The sequence below is a fragment of the Ambystoma mexicanum genome, chromosome 11 (assembly GCF_040938575.1).
Source record: "Ambystoma mexicanum isolate Mex_15411 chromosome 11, UKY_AmexF1_1, whole genome shotgun sequence".
Lineage (NCBI taxonomy): Eukaryota > Metazoa > Chordata > Amphibia > Caudata > Ambystomatidae > Ambystoma > Ambystoma mexicanum.
In genome coordinates, this window is record NC_090934.1 from 37,256,497 (window position 1) to 37,273,851 (window position 17,355).

Here is a 17,355-nt window from a genome sequence, read left to right on the forward strand (position 1 = left end):
TTGCTTTCTGACTCTGAGAACATTCAGACATGTAACTGGTCATTTTACTATAGCCGGTAAGATAGCTATACCTGGTAAGATAGCTCAGTGGGTTGAGCCCTTGCTGTGATGTGTTTGTGATCTGCAGGTTGCAGGTTTGAATCCCAACAAGCCCAACTCAGCCTTTCATCCATCTGAGGTCTATAAATGAGTACCAACAGAGGTTGGGTGATATTGTATGTATATTTATTCTTTATAAAGCGCTGAAGCGGAAGTGCTATATAATAACACATCATCATTTGGCGTTGGATGTCTGCCTGTATTCACAGACATTTGGTAACAATGCTAGGTGATGCCACTTCCTGTTTTGTCAAGGGGTGAAAGGTTGTGTTCCATCGCTTCCCGTGATGTAAATTTGGGGTGGGGTGAAATTACATCACTTCCTGTGAGGTCATCAGAGGTCAAGGGCTGTGTGATGTCACTTCCGCTACCCCTGGCATTTTGGTGAAATGACGTCCCTGACTGGGGACAGAATGCACCGCACCGATAGCCATAAGGGCTGCCCAGTGCCCCACAATAGGCGAGTACTTCCAAAAGCCAGTCCTTTCCAAAGAGCTGAAAGTTCCACCCATGTTAATAGCAGGGGGGCCTTCACACTGAGAAAAGCAGTCCCTTTGAGACCCTCGTGCGCTTGCCTGCTCACCAAAGGCTTGAAGTTTCCCCGAGTGGAAGTCGTTGAGGAGGTTGAGGAGGCCGCTCTCCATGTCGCACACGTCCGACACGTCCGTCAGGAAGGAGTGCTGCAGAGGCGCCCCACCCACCGAGCTGCCTGCTGGCTGCGGAGCGCGACCCTTGTCCTTGGTTGGCCTGTGGGAGACAGGGAAAGGAGTTGGGGTAAGAAAAGAGGTGACACCCAAGAAGCCACTACGTCATTCCATAACTACCACAAAAAACCCATCACCCACCACGGGCCACAACACAAAGATTTCCACCCACCATGGGCCACTACACAAACATTTCCACCCACCATGGGCCAAAACACAAACATTTCCACCCACCATGGGCCACTACACAGAGATTACCACCCACCATGGGCCACTACACAGAGATATCCACCCACCATGGGCCCCTACACAAAGATCCACCCACCATGGACAACTACACAAAGTTTTCCATCCCACCATGGGCCACTACACAAACATTTCCACCTACAATGGGCCACTACACAGAGATTACCACCCACAATGGGCCACTACACAGAGATTACCACCCACCATTGCCCACTACACAATGGGCCACTACACAGAGATTTCCACCCACCATGGGCCACTAGACAAAGATTTCCACCCACCATGGGCCACTACACAGAGAGGTCCACCGACCATGGGCCCCTACACAAAGATCCACCGACCATGGGCAACTACACAAAGATTTCCACCCACCATGGGCCACTACACAAACATTTCCACCCACAATGGGCCACTACACAGAGACTACCACCCACAATGGGCCACGACACAGAGAATACCACCCACCATTGCCGACTACACAATGGGCCACTACACAGAGATTTCCACCCACCATGCGCCACTACACAAAGATTTTCACCCACCATAGGCCACTACACAAATATTTCTACCCACCATGGGCCACTAGACAAAGATTTCCACCCACCATGGGCCACTAGACAGAGATTTCCACCCACCATGGGCCACTAGACAAAGATTTCCACCCACCATGGGCTACTACACAGAGATTTCCACTCACTATGGGCCCCTACACAAATATTTCCACCCACCATGGGCCCCTACACAAAGATTTCCACCCACCATGGCCTACTACAAAATGGCCCACTACACAGAGATTCCCACCCACAATGGGCCACTACACAGAGATTTCCACCCGCCATGGGCCACTACACAAAGATTTCCACCCACCATGGGCCACTACAGAAAGATTTCCACCCACCATGGCCCACTACACAATGGGCCACTACACAGAGATGTCCACCCACCATGGGCCACTACACAAAGATTTCCACCCACCATGGTCCACTACACAGATTTCCACCCACCATGGGCCACTACACAGATTTCCACCCAGCATGGGCCACTACAAACATTTCCATGCACCATGGGCCACTATAAAGATGTCCACCCACCATGGGCCACTACACAGAGATTTACACCCACCATGGGCCACTACACAGATTTCCACCCACCATGGGCCACTACACAGATTTCCACCCACCATGGGCCACTACACAGAGATTTCCACCCACCATGGGCCACTACACAAAGATTTCCACCCACCAGGGGGCCACTACACAAAGATTTCCACCCACCATGGCCCACTACAAAATGGCCCACTACACAGAGATTCCCACCCACAATGGGCCACTACACAGAGATTTCCACCCGCCATGGGCCACTACAGAAAGATTTCCACCCACCATGGGCCACTACAGAAAGATTTCCACCAACCATGGGACACTACACAAAGATTTCCCCCCACCATGGGCCACTACACAAAGACTTCCCTCCACCATGGGCCACTGTGCGGATTTCCACCCACCATGGGCCAGTACACAAAGATTTCCACCCACCATGGGCCACTACAAAGATGTCCACCCACTGTGGCCACTACACAAACATTTCCACCCACCATGGGCCACTACAAAGATGTCCACCCACCATGGGCCACTACACAGATATTTCCACCCACCATGGGCCACTACACAGAGATTTCCACCCGCCATGGGCCACTACACAGATTTCCACCCGCCATGGGCCACTACACAGAGATTTCCACCCGCCATGGGCCACTACACAGAGATTTTCACCCACCATGGCCCACTAGACAATGGCCCACTACACAAAGATTACCACCCACCATGGCCCACTACAAAATGGGCCACTACACAGAGATTTCCACCCACCATGGGCCACTACAGAAAGATTTCCACCTACCATGGGCCACTAGACAGAGATTTCCACCCGCCATGGGCCACTACACAAAGATTTCCACCCACCATGGCCGCTTCACAGATATTTCCACCCACCATGGGCCACTACACAGAGATTTCCACCCGCCATGGGCCACTACACAGATTTCCACCCGCCATGGGCCACTACACAGAGATTTCCACCCGCCATGGGCCACTACACAGAGATTTTCACCCACCATGGCCCACTAGACAATGGCCCACTACACAAAGATTACCACCCACCATGGCCCACTACAAAATGGGCCACTACACAGAGATTTCCACCCACCATGGGCCACTACAGAAAGATTTCCACCTACCATGGGCCACTAGACAGAGATTTCCACCCGCCATGGGCCACTACACAAAGATTTCCACCGCCACTTCACAGAGATTTCCACCCACCATGGGCCACTAAGAGTTCCACCCACCATGGGCCTCTAGACAAAGATTTCCACCCACCATGGGCCACTACACAGAGATTTCCACCCACCATGGGCCACTCGACAAAGATTTCCAATCACCATGGGCCACTACACAATGGGCCACTACACAGAGATTTCCACCCACCATGGGCCACTACACAGAGATTTCCACCCACCATGGGCCACTACAGAAAGATTTCCACCCACCATGGGACACTACACAAAGATTTCCCCCCACCATAGGCCACTACACAAAGACTTCCCTCCACGATGGGCCACTATGCAGATTTCCACCCATCATGGGCCAGTACAGAAAGATTTCCACCCACCATGGGCCACTACAAAGATGTCCACCCACTGTGGCCACTACACAAACATTTCCACCCGTCATGGGCCACTACAAAGATGTCCACCCACCATGGGCCACTACACAGATTTCCACCCGCCATGGGCCACTACACAGATTTCCACCCACCATGGGCTACTACACAGAGATTTTCACCCACCATGGCCCACTAGACAATGGCCCACTACACAAAGATTACCACCCACCATGGCCCACTACAAAATGGGCCACTACACAGAGATTTCCACCTACCATGGGCCACTACACAGATATTTCCACCTGCCATGGGCCACTACACAAAGATTTCCACCCACCATGGGCCACTACACAAAGATTTCCACCTACCATGGGCCACTAGACAGAGATTTCCACCCGGCATGGGCCACTAGACAGAGATTTCCACCCGCCATGGGCCACTACACAGAGATTTCCACCCACCATGGGCCACTAAGAGTTCCACCCACCATGGGCCTCTAGACAAAGATTTCCACCCACCATGGGCCACTAGACAAAGATTTCCACTCACCATGGGCCACTACACAATGGGCCACTACACACACATTTCCACCCACCATGGGCCACTAGACAAAGATTTCCACCCACCATGGGCCACTAGACAAAGATTTCCACCCACCATGGGCCACTAGACAAAGATTTCCACCCACCATGGGCCACTAGACAAAGATTTCCACTCACCATGGGCCACTACACAGAGATTTCCACTCACCATGGCCCACTACACAATGGGCCACTACACACAGATTTCCACCCACCATGGGCCACTACACAAAGATTTCCACCCACCATGGCCCACTGCACAATGGGCCACTACACAGAGATTTCCACCCACCATGGGCCACTACACAAAGATTTCCACCCACCATGGGCCACTACACAGAGATTTCCACCCACCATGGGCCACTACACAAAGATTTCCTCCCACCATGGCCCACTGCACAATGGGCCACTACACAGAGATTTCCACCCACCATGGGCCACTACACAAAGATTTCCACCCACCATGGGCCACTACACAGAGATTTCCACCCACCATGGGCCACTACACAAAGATTTCCTCCCACCATGGCCCACTGCACAATGGGCCACTACACAGAGATGTCCACCCACCATGGGCCACTACACAAAGATTTCCACCCACCATAGGCCACTACACAAAGATTTCCACCCACCAGGGGGCCACTACACAAAGATTTCCACCCACCATGGCCCACTACAAAATGGCCCACTACACAGAGATTCCCACCCACAATGGGCCACTACACAGAGATTTCCACCCGCCATGGGCCACTACACAAAGATTTCCACCCACCATGGGCCACTACACAAAGATTTCCACCCACCATGGGCCACTACAGAAAGATTTCCACCCACCATGGGACACTACACAAAGATTTCCCCCCACCATGGGCCACTACACAAAGACTTCCCTCCACCATGGGCCACTACGCAGATTTCCACCCACCATGGCCCAGTACACAAAGATTTCCACCCACCATGGGCCACTACAAAGATGTCCACCCACTGTGGCCACTACACACACATTTCCAACCGCCATGGGCCACTACAAAGATGTCCACCCACTGTGGCCACTACACAAACATTTCCACCCGCCATGGGCCACTACAAAGATGTCCACCCACCATGGGCCACTACACAGAGATTTCCACCCACCATGGGCCACTACACAGAGTTTTCAACCCCCATGGGCCACTACACAGATTTCCACCCGCCATGGGCCACTACACAGAGAATTCCACCCACCATGGGCCACTACACAGAGATTTTCACCCACCATGGCCCACTAGACAATGGCCCACTACACAGAGATTTCCACCCACCATGGGCCACTACAAAATGGGCCACTACACAGAGATTTCCACCCACCATGGGCCACTGCACAATGGGCCACTACACACACATTTCCACCCACCATGGGCCACTACACAAAGATTTCCACCCACCATGGGCCACTAGACAAAGATTTCCACCCACCATGGGCCACTAGACAAAGATTTCCACCCGCCATGGGCCACTAGACAGAGATTTCCACCCGCCATGGGCCACTACACAGAGATTTCCACCCACCATGGGCCACTAAGAGTTCCACCCACCATGGGCCTCTAGACAAAGATTTCCACCCACCATGGGCCACTAGACAAAGATTTCCACTCACCATGGGCCACTACACAATGGGCCACTACACACACATTTCCACCCACCATGGGCCACTAGACAAAGATTTCCACCCACCATGGGCCACTAGACAAAGATTTCCACCCACCATGGGCCACTAGACAAAGATTTCCACTCACCATGGGCGACTACACAGAGATTTCCACTCACCATGGCCCACTACACAATGGGCCACTACACACAGATTTCCACCCACCATGGGCCACTACACAAAGATTTCCACCCCCCATGGCCCACTGCACAATGGGCCACTACACAGAGATTTCCACCCACCATGGGCCACTACACAAAGATTTCCACCCACCATGGGCCACTACACAGAGATTTCCACCCACCATGGGCCACTACACAAAGATTTCCTCCCACCATGGCCCACTGCACAATGGGCCACTACACAGAGATGTCCACCCACCATGGGCCACTACACAAAGATTTCCACCCACCATAGGCCACTACACAAAGATTTCCACCCACCAGGGGGCCACTACACAAAGATTTCCACCCACCATGGCCCACTACAAAATGGCCCACTACACAGAGATTCCCACCCACAATGGGCCACTACACAGAGATTTCCACCCGCCATGGGCCACTACACAAAGATTTCCACCCACCATGGGCCACTACAGAAAGATTTCCACCCACCATGGGCCACTACAGAAAGATTTCCACCCACCATGGGACACTACACAAAGATTTCCCCCCACCATGGGCCACTACACAAAGACTTCCCTCCACCATGGGCCACTACGCAGATTTCCACCCACCATGGCCCAGTACACAAAGATTTCCACCCACCATGGGCCACTACAAAGATGTCCACCCACTGTGGCCACTACACAAACATTTCCACCCGCCATGGGCCACTACAAAGATGTCCACCCACCATGGGCCACTACACAGAGATTTCCACCCACCATGGGCCACTACACAGAGTTTTCAACCCCCATGGGCCACTATACAGATTTCCACCCGCCATGGGCCACTACACAGAGAATTCCACCCACCATGGGCCACTACACAGAGATTTTCACCCACCATGGCCCACTACACAATGGCCCACTACACAGAGATTTCCACCCACCATGGGCCACTACAAAATGGGCCACTACACAGAGATTTCCACCCACCATGGGCCACTACACAATGGGCCACTACACACACATTTCCACCCACCATGGGCCACTACACAAAGATTTCCACCCACCATGGGCCACTAGACAAAGATTTCCACCCACCATGGGCCACTAGACAAAGATTTCCACCCACCATGGGCCACTAGACAAAGATTTCCACTCACCATGGGCCACTGCACAATGGGCCACTACACACACATTTCCACCCACCATGGGCCACTACACAAAGATTTCCACCCACCATGGGCCACTAGACAAAGATTTCCACCCACCATGGGCCACTAGACAAAGATTTCCACCCACCATGGGCCACTACACAGAGATTTCCACTCACCATGGCCCACTACACAATGGGCCACTACACACAGATTTCCACCCACCATGGGCCACTACACAAAGATTTCCACCCACCATGGCCCACTGCACAATGGGCCACTACACAGAGATTTCCACCCACCATGGGCCACTACACAAAGATTTCCACCCACCATGGGCCACTACACAGAGATTTCCACCCACCATGGGCCACTACACAAAGATTTCCTCCCACCATGGCCCACTACACAATGGGCCACTACACAGAGATGTCCACCCACCATGGGCCACTACACAAAGATTTCCACCCACCATAGGCCACTACACAAAGATTTCCACCCACCAGGGGGCCACTACACAAAGATTTCCACCCACCATGGCCCACTACAAAATGGCCCACTACACAGAGATTCCCACCCACAATGGGCCACTACACAGAGATTTCCACCCGCCATGGGCCACTACACAAAGATTTCCACCCACCATGGGCCACTACAGAAAGATTTCCACCCACCATGGGCCACTACAGAAAGATTTCCACCCACCATGGGACACTACACAAAGATTTCCCCCCACCATGGGCCACTACACAAAGACTTCCCTCCACCATGGGCCACTACGCAGATTTCCACCCACCATGGCCCAGTACACAAAGATTTCCACCCACCATGGGCCACTACAAAGATGTCCACCCACTGTGGCCACTACACACACATTTCCAACCGCCATGGGCCACTACAAAGATGTCCACCCACTGTGGCCACTACACAAACATTTCCACCCGCCATGGGCCACTACAAAGATGTCCACCCACCATGGGCCACTACACAGAGATTTCCACCCACCATGGGCCACTACACAGAGTTTTCAACCCCCATGGGCCACTACACAGATTTCCACCCGCCATGGGCCACTACACAGAGAATTCCACCCACCATGGGCCACTACACAGAGATTTTCACCCACCATGGCCCACTAGACAATGGCCCACTACACAGAGATTTCCACCCACCATGGGCCACTACAAAATGGGCCACTACACAGAGATTTCCACCCACCATGGGCCACTACACAGATATTTCCACCTGCCATGGGCCACTACACAAAGATTTCCACCCACCATGGGCCACTACAGAAAGATTTCCACCTACCATGGGCCACTAGACAGAGATTTCCACCCGCCATGGGCCACTACACAGAGATTTCCACCCACCATGGCCACTACACAGAGATTTCCACCCACCATGGGCCACTAAGAGTTCCACCCACCATGGGCCTCTAGACAAAGATTTCCACCCACCATGGGCCACTAGACAAAGATTTCCACCCACCATGGGCCACTACACAGAGATTTCCACCCACCATGGGCCACTAGACAAAGATTTCCACTCACCATGGGCCACTACACAGAGATTTCCACTCACCATGGCCCACTACACAATGGGCCACTACACAGAGATTTCCACCCACCATGGGCCACTACACAAAGAGTTCCACCCACCATGGGCCACTACACAGAGATTTCCACCCACAATGGGCCACTACACAGAGATTTCCACCCGCCTTGGGCCACTACACAAAGATTTCCACCCACCATGGGACACTACACAAAGATTTCCCCCCACCATGGGCCACTACACAAAGACTTCCACCCACCATGGGCCACTACAAAGATGTCCACCCACTGTGGCCACTACACAAACATTTCCACCCGCCATGGGCCACTACAAAGATGTCCACCCACCATGGGCCACTACACAGATATTTCCACCCACCATGGGCCACTACACAGAGATTTCCACCCACCATGGGCCACTACACAGATTTCCACCCGCCATGGGCCACTACACAGAGATTACCACCCACCATTGCCCACTACACAATGGGCCACTACACAGAGATTTCCACCCACCATGCGCCACTACACAGAGATTTCCACCCACCATGGGCCACTACACAAACATTTCCACCCACCATGGGCCACTACACAGAGATTTCCACCCACCATGGGCCACTACACAGAGATTTCCACCCACCATGGGCCACTAGACAAAGATTTCCACCCACCATGGGCCACTACACAGAGAGGTCCACCCACCATGGGCCCCTACACAAAGATCCACCGACCATGGGCAACTACACAAAGATTTCCACCCACCATGGGCCACTACACAAACATTTCCACCCACAATGGGCCACTACACAGAGATTACCACCCACAATGGGCCACGACACAGAGAATACCACCCACCATTGCCGACTACACAATGGGCCACTACACAGAGATTTCCACCCACCATGCGCCACTACACAAAGATTTTCACCCACCATAGGCCACTACACAAATATTTCTACCCACCATGGGCCACTAGACAAAGATTTCCACCCACCATGGGCCACTAGACAGAGATTTCCACCCACCATGGGCCACTAGACAAAGATTTCCACCCACCATGGGCTACTACACAGAGATTTCCACTCACTATGGGCCCCTACACAAATATTTCCACCCACCATGGGCCCCTACACAAAGATTTCCACCCACCATGGCCTACTACAAAATGGCCCACTACACAGAGATTCCCACCCACAATGGGCCACTACACAGAGATTTCCACCCGCCATGGGCCCCTACACAAATATTTCCACCCACCATGGGCCCCTACACAAAGATTTCCACCCACCATGGCCTACTACAAAATGGCCCACTACACAGAGATTCCCACCCACAATGGGCCACTACACAGAGATTTCCACCCGCCATGGGCCACTACACAAAGATTTCCACCCACCATGGGCCCACTACACAATGGGCCACTACACAGAGATGTCCACCCACCATGGGCCACTACACAAAGATTTCCACCCACCATGGTCCACTACACAAAGATTTCCACCCACCAGGGGGCCACTACAAACATTTCCATGCACCATGGGCCACTATAAAGATGTCCACCCACCATGGGCCACTACACAGATTTACACCCACCATGGGCCACTACACAGATTTCCACCCACCATGGGCCACTACACAGATTTCCACCCACCATGGGCCACTACACAGAGATTTCCACCCACCATGGGCCACTACACAAAGATTTCCACCCACCAGGGGGCCACTACACAAAGATTTCCACCCACCATGGCCCACTACAAAATGGCCCACTACACAGAGATTCCCACCCACAATGGGCCACTACACAGAGATTTCCACCCGCCGTGGGCCACTACAGAAAGATTTCCACCCACCATGGGCCACTACAGAAAGATTTCCACCCACCATGGGACACTACACAAAGATTTCCCCCCACCATGGGCCACTACACAAAGATTTCCACCCACCATGGGCCACTACAAAGATGTCCACCCACTGTGGCCACTACACAAACATTTCCACCCACCATGGGCCACTACAAAGATGTCCACCCACCATGGGCCACTACACAGATATTTCCACCCACCATGGGCCACTACACAGAGATTTCCACCCGCCATGGGCCACTACACAGAGATTTCCACCCGCCATGGGCCACTACACAGAGATTTCCACCCGCCATGGGCCACTACACAGAGATTTTCACCCACCATGGCCCACTAGACAATGGCCCACTACACAAAGATTACCACCCACCATGGCCCACTACAAAATGGGCCACTACACAGAGATTTCCACCCACCATGGGCCACTACAGAAAGATTTCCACCTACCATGGGCCACTAGACAGAGATTTCCACCCGCCATGGGCCACTACACAAAGATTTCCACCCACCATGGCCACTTCACAGATATTTCCACCCACCATGGGCCACTACACAGAGATTTCCACCCGCCATGGGCCACTACACAGATTTCCACCCGCCATGGGCCACTACACAGAGATTTCCACCCGCCATGGGCCACTACACAGAGATTTTCACCCACCATGGCCCACTAGACAATGGCCCACTACACAAAGATTACCACCCACCATGGCCCACTACAAAATGGGCCACTACACAGAGATTTCCACCCACCATGGGCCACTACAGAAAGATTTCCACCTACCATGGGCCACTAGACAGAGATTTCCACCCGCCATGGGCCACTACACAAAGATTTCCACCGCCACTTCACAGAGATTTCCACCCACCATGGGCCACTAAGAGTTCCACCCACCATGGGCCTCTAGACAAAGATTTCCACCCACCATGGGCCACTACACAGAGATTTCCACCCACCATGGGCCACTCGACAAAGATTTCCAATCACCATGGGCCACTACACAATGGGCCACTACACAGAGATTTCCACCCACCATGGGCCACTACACAGAGATTTCCACCCACCATGGGCCACTACACAGAGATTTCCACCCACCATGGGCCACTACAGAAAGATTTCCACCCACCATGGGACACTACACAAAGATTTCCCCCCACCATAGGCCACTACACAAAGACTTCCCTCCACCATGGGCCACTATGCAGATTTCCACCCATCATGGGCCAGTACAGAAAGATTTCCACCCACCATGGGCCACTACAAAGATGTCCACCCACTGTGGCCACTACACAGATTTCCACCCATCATGGGCCAGTACAGAAAGATTTCCACCCGTCATGGGCCACTACAAAGATGTCCACCCACCATGGGCCACTACACAGATTTCCACCCACCATGGGCCACTACACAGATTTCCACCCACCATGGGCTACTACACAGAGATTTTCACCCACCATGGCCCACTAGACAATGGCCCACTACACAAAGATAACCACCCACCATGGCCCACTACAAAATGGGCCACTACACAGAGATTTCCACCTACCATGGGCCACTACACAGATATTTCCACCTGCCATGGGCCACTACACAAAGATTTCCACCCACCATGGGCCACTACACAAAGATTTCCACCTACCATGGGCCACTAGACAGAGATTTCCACCCGCCATGGGCCACTAGACAGAGATTTCCACCCGCCATGGGCCACTACACAGAGATTTCCACCCACCATGGGCCACTAAGAGTTCCACCCACCATGGGCCTCTAGACAAAGATTTCCACCCACCATGGGCCACTAGACAAAGATTTCCACTCACCATGGGCCACTACACAATGGGCCACTACACACACATTTCCACCCACCATGGGCCACTAGACAAAGATTTCCACCCACCATGGGCCACTAGACAAAGATTTCCACCCACCATGGGCCACTAGACAAAGATTTCCACCCACCATGGGCCACTAGACAAAGATTTCCACTCACCATGGGCCACTACACAGAGATTTCCACTCACCATGGCCCACTACACAATGGGCCACTACACACAGATTTCCACCCACCATGGGCCACTACACAAAGATTTCCACCCACCATGGCCCACTGCACAATGGGCCACTACACAGAGATTTCCACCCACCATGGGCCACTACACAAAGATTTCCACCCACCATGGGCCACTACACAGAGATTTCCACCCACCATGGGCCACTACACAAAGATTTCCTCCCACCATGGCCCACTGCACAATGGGCCACTACACAGAGATGTCCACCCACCATGGGCCACTACACAAAGATTTCCATCCACCATAGGCCACTACACAAAGATTTCCACCCACCAGGGGGCCACTACACAAAGATTTCCACCCACCATGGCCCACTACAAAATGGCCCACTACACAGAGATTCCCACCCACAATGGGCCACTACACAGAGATTTCCACCCGCCATGGGCCACTACACAAAGATTTCCACCCACCATGGGCCACTACAGAAAGATTTCCACCCACCATGGGCCACTACAGAAAGATTTCCACCCACCATGGGACACTACACAAAGATTTCCCCCCACCATGGGCCACTACACAAAGACTTCCCTCCACCATGGGCCACTACGCAGATTTCCACCCACCATGGCCCAGTACACAAAGATTTCCACCCACCATGGGCCACTACAAAGATGTCCACCCACTGTGGCCACTACACAAACATTTCCACCCGCCATGGGCCACTACAAAGATGTCCACCCACCATGGGCCACTACACAGAGATTTCCACCCACCATGGGCCACTACACAGAGATTTCCACCCGCCATGGGCCACTACACAGATTTCCACCCGCCATGGGCCACTACACAGAGAATTCCACCCACCATGGGCCACTACACAGAGATTTTCACCCACCATGGCCCACTAGACAATGGCCCACTACACAGAGATTTCCACCCACCATGGGCCACTACAAAATGGGCCACTACACAGAGATTTCCACCCACCATGGGCCACTACACAGATATTTCCACCTGCCATGGGCCACTACACAAAGATTTCCACCCACCATGGGCCACTACAGAAAGATTTCCACCTACCATGGGCCACTAGACAGAGATTTCCACCCGCCATGGGCCACTAGACAGAGATTTCCACCCACCATGGCCACTACACAGAGATTTCCACCCACCATGGGCCACTAAGAGTTCCACCCACCATGGGCCTCTAGACAAAGATTTCCACCCACCATGGGCCACTAGACAAAGATTTCCACCCACCATGGGCCACTACACAGAGATTTCCACCCACCATGGGCCACTAGACAAAGATTTCCACTCACCATGGGCCACTACACAGAGATTTCCACTCACCATGGCCCACTACACAATGGGCCACTACACAGAGATTTCCACCCACCATGGGCCACTACACAAAGAGTTCCACCCACCATGGGCCACTACACAGAGATTTCCACCCACAATGGGCCACTACACAAAGACTTCCACCCACCATGGGCCACTACAAAGATGTCCACCCACCATGGGCCACTACACAGATATTTCCACCCACCATGGGCCACTACACAGAGATTTCCACCCACCATGGGCCACTACACAGAGATTTCCACCCACCATGGGCTACTACACAGAGATTTTCACCCACCATGGCCCACTAGACAATGGCCCACTACACAAAGATTACCACCCACCATGGCCCACTACAAAATGGGCCACTACACAGAGATTTACACCCACCATGGGCCACTACACAGATATTTCCACCCGCCATGGGCCACTACACAAAGATTTCCACCCACCGTGGGCCACTACAGAAAGATTTCCACCTACCATGGGCCACTAGATAGAGATTTCCACCCGCCATGGGCCACTACACAAAGATTTCCACCCACCATGACCACTACACAGAGATTTCCACCCACCATGGGCCACTAAGAGTTCCACCCACCATGGGCCTCTAGATAAAGATTTCCACCCACCATGGGCCACTAGACAAAGATTTCCACCCACCATGGGCCACTACACAGAGAGTTCAACTCACCATGGCCCACTACACAATGGGCAGCTACACAGAGATTTCCACCCACCATGGGCCACTACACAAAGATTTCCACCCACCATGGGCCACTACACAAAGATTACCACCCACCATGGCCCACTATAAAATGGCCCACTACACAGAGATTCCCACCCACCATGGGCCGCTACACAAAGATTTCCACCCACCATGGGCCACTACAGAAAGATTTCCACCCACCATGGGCCACTACACAGACATTTCCACCCACCATGGCCCACTACACAATGGCCCACTACACAAGGATTACTACCCACCATGTCCCACTATAAAATGGCCCACTATACATGGAGATTTCCACCCACCATGGGCCACTAGACAAAGATTTCCACTCACCATGGGCCACTACACAGAGATTTCTACTCACCATGGCCCACTACACAATGGGCCACTACACAGAGATTTCCACCCACCATGGGCCACTACACAAAGATTTCCACCCACCATGGCCCACTACACAATGGGCCACTACACAGAGATTTCCACCCACCATGGGCCACTACACAGAGATTTCCCCCCACCATGGTCCACTACACAAAGATTTCCGCCCACCATGGGCCACTACACAGAGATTTCCACCCACCATGGCCCACTACACAATGGCCCACTACACAAAGATTACCACCCACCATGGCCCACTATAAAATGGCCCACTACACAGAGATTCCCACCCACCATGGGCCGCTACACAAATATTTCCACCCACCATGGGCCACTACACAAACATTTCCACCCACCATGGGCCACTACAGAAAGATTTCCACCCACCATGGGCCACTACAGAAAGATTTCCACCCACCATGGGCCACTACAAAAAGATTTCCACCCACCATGGCCACTACACAAAGATTTCCACCCACCATGGCCACTACACAAACATTTCCACCCACCACGGGCCACAACACAGATTTCCACCCACCATGGGCCACAACACAGAGATTTCCACCCCCCATGGGCCACTAGACAAACATTTCCACCCACCATAGGCCACTACAAAGAGATTTCCACCCACCATGGGCCACTAGACAAAGATTTCCACCCACCATGGGCCACTACACAGAGATTTCCACCCACCATGGGCCACTAGACAAACATTTCCACCCACCATAGGCCACTACAAAGAGATTTCCACCCGCCATGGGCCCCTACACAAAGATTTCCACCCATCATGGGCAACTACACAAATATTTCCACCCACCATGGGCCACTACACAAAGATTTCCACCCACCATGGGCCACTACACAAAGATTTCCATCCCACCATGGGCCACTACACAGAGATTACCACCCACCATTGCCCACTACACAATGGGCCACTACACAGAGATTTCCACCCACCATGGGCCACTACTCAAAGATTTCCTCCCACCATGGGCCACTAGACAAAGATTTCCACCCACCACGGGCCACTAGACAAAGATTTCCACCCACCATGGGCCACTACACAGAGATTTCTACCCACCATGGGCCACTAGACAAAGATTTCCACCCACCATGGGCCACTACACAGAGATTTCCACTCACAATGGGCCCCTACACAAACATTTCCACCCACCATGGGGCCCTACACAAAGATTTCCACCCACCATGGCCCACTACACAATGGGCCACTACACAGAGATTTCCACCCACCATGGGCCGCCACAACACAAAGATTTCCACCCACCAGAGGGCCACTACACAAAGATTTCCACCCACCAGGGGGCCACTACAGAAAGATTTACACCCACCATGGGCCAGTACACAAAGATTTCCACCCACCATGGGCCACTACAAAGATGTCCACCCACCATGGGCTACTACACAAACATTTCCACCCACCATGGGCCACCACACAAACATTTGCACCCACCATGGGCCACTACACAAACATTTCCACCCACCATGGGCCACTACAAATATGTCCACCCACCATGGGCCACTACACAAACATTTCCACCCACCATGGGCCACTACACAAACATTTCCACGCACCATGGGCCACTACAAAGATGTCCACCCACCATGGGCCACTACACAGAGATTTCCACCCACCATGGGCCACTACACAGATTTCCACCCGCCATGGGCCACTACACAGAGATTTCCACCCACCATCGGCCACTACACAGAAATTTCAACCCACCATGGCCCACTACACAAAGATTACCACCCACCATGGCCCACTACAAAATGGGCCACTACACAGAGATTTCCACCCGCCATGGGCCACTACACAAAGATTTCCACCCACCATTGCCCACTACAAAATGGCCCACTACACAGAGATTCCCATCCACAATGGGCCACTACACAGAGATTTCCACCCGCCATGGGCCACTACAGAAAGATTTCCACCCACCATGGGCCACTACAGAAAGATTTCCACCCACCATGGGCCACTACAGAAAGATTTCCACCCACCATGGGCCACTACACAAAGACTTCCCTCCACCATGGGCCACTACGCAGATTTCCACCCACCATGGGCCACTACACAGAGATTTCCCCCCACCATGGGCCACTACACAGAGATTTCCCCCCACCATGGACCACTACACAAAGATTTCCACCCACCATTAGTCACTACACAAAGATTTACACCCACCAGGGGGCCACTA

General features: G+C 53.0%; 1 protein-coding gene across 2 annotated transcripts in view; it reads right to left on the reverse strand.

Annotated features, from left to right (window-relative positions):
- The window catches only part of CCDC28B (coiled-coil domain containing 28B), an 80,080-nt gene that overhangs the window by 43,540 nt on the left and 19,185 nt on the right, over nt 1-17,355 (reverse strand). For both annotated transcript variants that reach the window (XR_011279567.1, XM_069622488.1), the window contains exon 3: nt 683-846. Coding sequence is in view for 1 of the 2 variants with exons in the window: in XM_069622488.1 (XP_069478589.1) it covers nt 683-846 (164 nt within the window). In the remaining variant the exon portion in view is untranslated. The remainder of the gene's footprint in view (nt 1-682; nt 847-17,355) is intronic.